The 3,119-nt window shown below is 37.4% G+C and overlaps 1 protein-coding gene across 3 annotated transcripts in view; it reads left to right on the plus strand.

The window, feature by feature from the left end:
- NALCN (sodium leak channel, non-selective) overlaps positions 1 to 3,119 on the plus strand; it is a 451,383-nt gene that overhangs the window by 229,274 nt on the left and 218,990 nt on the right. For all 3 annotated transcript variants that reach the window (XM_019529699.1, XM_019529701.1, XM_019529700.1), the window contains one exon: positions 1,985 to 2,116. In XM_019529699.1, the coding sequence (XP_019385244.1) occupies positions 1,985 to 2,116 (132 nt within the window). The remainder of the gene's footprint in view (positions 1 to 1,984; positions 2,117 to 3,119) is intronic.

The raw sequence follows: 3,119 nt of genomic DNA on the forward strand, positions 1-3,119 counted from the left end.
GGGACAATGAGGTCGAACAGTTATAAACTACTGCAAGACCGTTTCAGGCTGGACATAAGGAAGCATTTCTTTACTGTCTGAGCCCCCTGGTCTGGCTGGGATCCTAGGACCCCAGCTGAGTTCCTGCCCTTTGGGCAGGGGGCTGGACTCAATGATCTTCCGAGGTCCTTTCCAGCCCTAATGTCTATAAAATCTAGGAGAGACTAACAGAATCATAGGGCTAGAAGGGATGCCGAAGTTCATCTTAACCAACCCTCTGCGCACATTCTGGATATCACCATTATTTTACTTATGATTTCTTATAAAGAAAGACAAAGATGCATTTTAAAATTATACCTATTAGTTACTCTTATCAACTAACTAACAGTTTAAACCATGTTTTCTTACTATGAAGGGATTTTATATTTATTAGAAAAACATTGTAAAATAGGCAGAGACTAAATATCTGTAGAGAACATGGTGAAACATAAATTTAACAGATACAGAGCTACCTGAAGTGAATCATACATGTTGTAGAAATAAACAATTCCAGACAATCACCTTTAAATTAAGTATTATTTATTTACAAAATCAGCTCAGTATTTACTCCAGTGTTAAGTTTTGCATTTAACATTTTAGTATTGCCTTATGAACTCTAATACTGATGAGGACTTCTTCATCACCATATTTTGCAGTATGTGTTTCTATATTTACTAAAGCTTGTTTCCACTGAGACAATTGTTTGCAGTGTCATATGCCTAATTGCATGTCTTCCTGACTAGAAAATAATAACTTTTAAAAATAAGTGAAGAGGTATAAAATCTATGCATTAATGTAATCATAGTTACTCACATACCATGCACCCCAAAAATAATAATCATTGTTTTAGGGAAAAAAAGAGTGGAGAAAAAAAGATTTTTCAATATTTTAACTGCCACAGCATATACTCAATATGGTTGAATACCGTCTCCAGAAAGACAGGGTGGACCTCTAGCTGAAGCTTCAGAACCACAGTACTACTGCTCAGAGGCCATAGGGTTAAAATTAGCTGTGGCCTTGAAGTGTGCCCACTACCCCTTTCTCCAGGGCTAGAAGAAAAGCACTGCCTGTGGCAGCCAAAACTTGTTTTAATTCTGGTGCAGGAAACCAGCTTCCACACTGAAGACATGCACCCAAATTGTGGAGGGATGATTTTTTAAGGAAGTGAGAGCATGTTATGTGCATAAATATTGTATTTTTGGTTTTACTCCCCCAGTTCATTTTGTTTACCTCCACATTTCAGGTTCAGCATTACCAAATGTTTCAGTTAATTAAATTCTCCCACACAGGTGATGCAAGATAGGTAGAAGAAGAAAGTGAAAAATAGGAGTTGTTGTTCCATGGTGTTGGGATTTCATTTACCGGGAATTCTTCACTTGAAACTTTTAAAGGATAAATTAGAGGCAAACTAAATTAACTTTCATCTGCATGAGCACTCTTCATAAGTTTCATGCCCCAAAATAAAAGAACATACATGCATGTGCATCTTGTTCATGCAAATTGGTTTTACAAGCTTGAATTCTGAAGTTTGTGGAAAATTGACAGCGCACAGCAACCATGTGTGGAAGGTTGGTTGTTTATGAGGCCACATTCTGAAACATTGACCTTTGTAGTCTGTTGGAAAGGTTAATAGAAGAAATAAACAAACCTATAGTAGTTTGCGTACAGGCAAATTACTGTGGGTACCTATAAATTTGGACCATCCAGAAGTGATGCATTTTGTCTTCTTTAAAACAGCTGCAAATTCATTAAAACACTTTTAAACAGCACTTTCATACCCACTTATATATAGTACAAACTATGCATGTAAAACAAAATTAAAATAAACAGTAATTTAAAATCTGCTTTAAGAAGCTTTCTACAATCCATACATTTATGACTAGAGGGAAGTTATGACAATGTAATCAATATTTTTGTGCATGTAATTAACTCTTTCTTATTATAATGTTTCATTTTTCCTCTACAGAAACTGATGAGATCATCAGTGTTTCACATGTTCATACTGAGCATGGTGGCGGTAGACGTCATTGTTGCTGCTAGTAATTATTACAAAGGAGAGACTTTCAAGAGACAGTATGATGAATTTTACCTCGCTGAGGTGAGTGGCCTGACTTTACTATCCAGATTTTTTCCATTATGAAAAAGCAAAGAATGTGAATGTCAAACAACTTTTAGCATGCCATTTTTTATTCCCTTAAGCACTCTGAGAATTCTTTGCTAACTTATTCAAGTTCTTCTGTCTGACAGTGGCTGACAGCCCTATTTTGCAGCCTTTTGAAAGGTAATTTCCTCAAACAAAATGTCAGTGGTAATGAGCTGAGGCTTGAGTATAACCTCTTCAGGCAATGCGCGGCTGCTAAGTTGTTTTCTTTGGTTTTTTTCCAGCATAAGTACAATAGACAGAAAAATGTAGTCTTCCTAAACCAAAATAACAAAGACTGTACCTCTTAAATTCTGCAATTTTAATTTTGGAAAACATCTTGGTTCAGGAAAACATTTAAGTACCTATTCTTAAGTATATCCAGGTTAGTGCTCCAGATAGCTCAACTTTGGAAACTTTCTGGAAATACTGCAAAATATAGTGTAGATAGTGGGAACTGGAAAAGACTGAGGCTGTGTTGCGAAAATGATGGAGAGGTGGAAAGGGGAATTGTTGTAGGTGGTTATCTTGCCAAATACTTGTTTGAATGATTATTTTAAAGCTGCTGGGATTTTACTGTGGTATTATGCCTAAACCCTGCATATGTGTCTTTTAATTTTATATAGACCAATTTAAAAAAACCTAACAGTTTAATTGAAGTCACTGGGACTTAACTCAAAGCTTCCTCTCATGCATGGATGACCTCTACCTGACTCAAGAAGTCTATGTGCCAACAAAAGGCAAAGCTCTGCTCGACCTGGTACTGGCTACAGGGGATGACCTAATCTGCGACCTAGGGATTCATGGGAAGTTGGGTGACAGCGACCACGAGCTGACCAACTTCACAATCCGCCATAAAGCTGGCAAGTCAGTCAGCAACACAGAAGTCCTTGACTTCAGAAAAGCCAACTTTGACAAGCTCAGGAGGCTTGTCAGTGAGGCCCTAAGGGACCATGACCCC

Source organism: Crocodylus porosus, unplaced genomic scaffold (genome assembly GCF_001723895.1).
Source record: "Crocodylus porosus isolate Cpor-Errol unplaced genomic scaffold, CroPor_comp1, whole genome shotgun sequence".
In the NCBI taxonomy this organism is placed as follows: Eukaryota; Metazoa; Chordata; order Crocodylia; family Crocodylidae; genus Crocodylus; species Crocodylus porosus.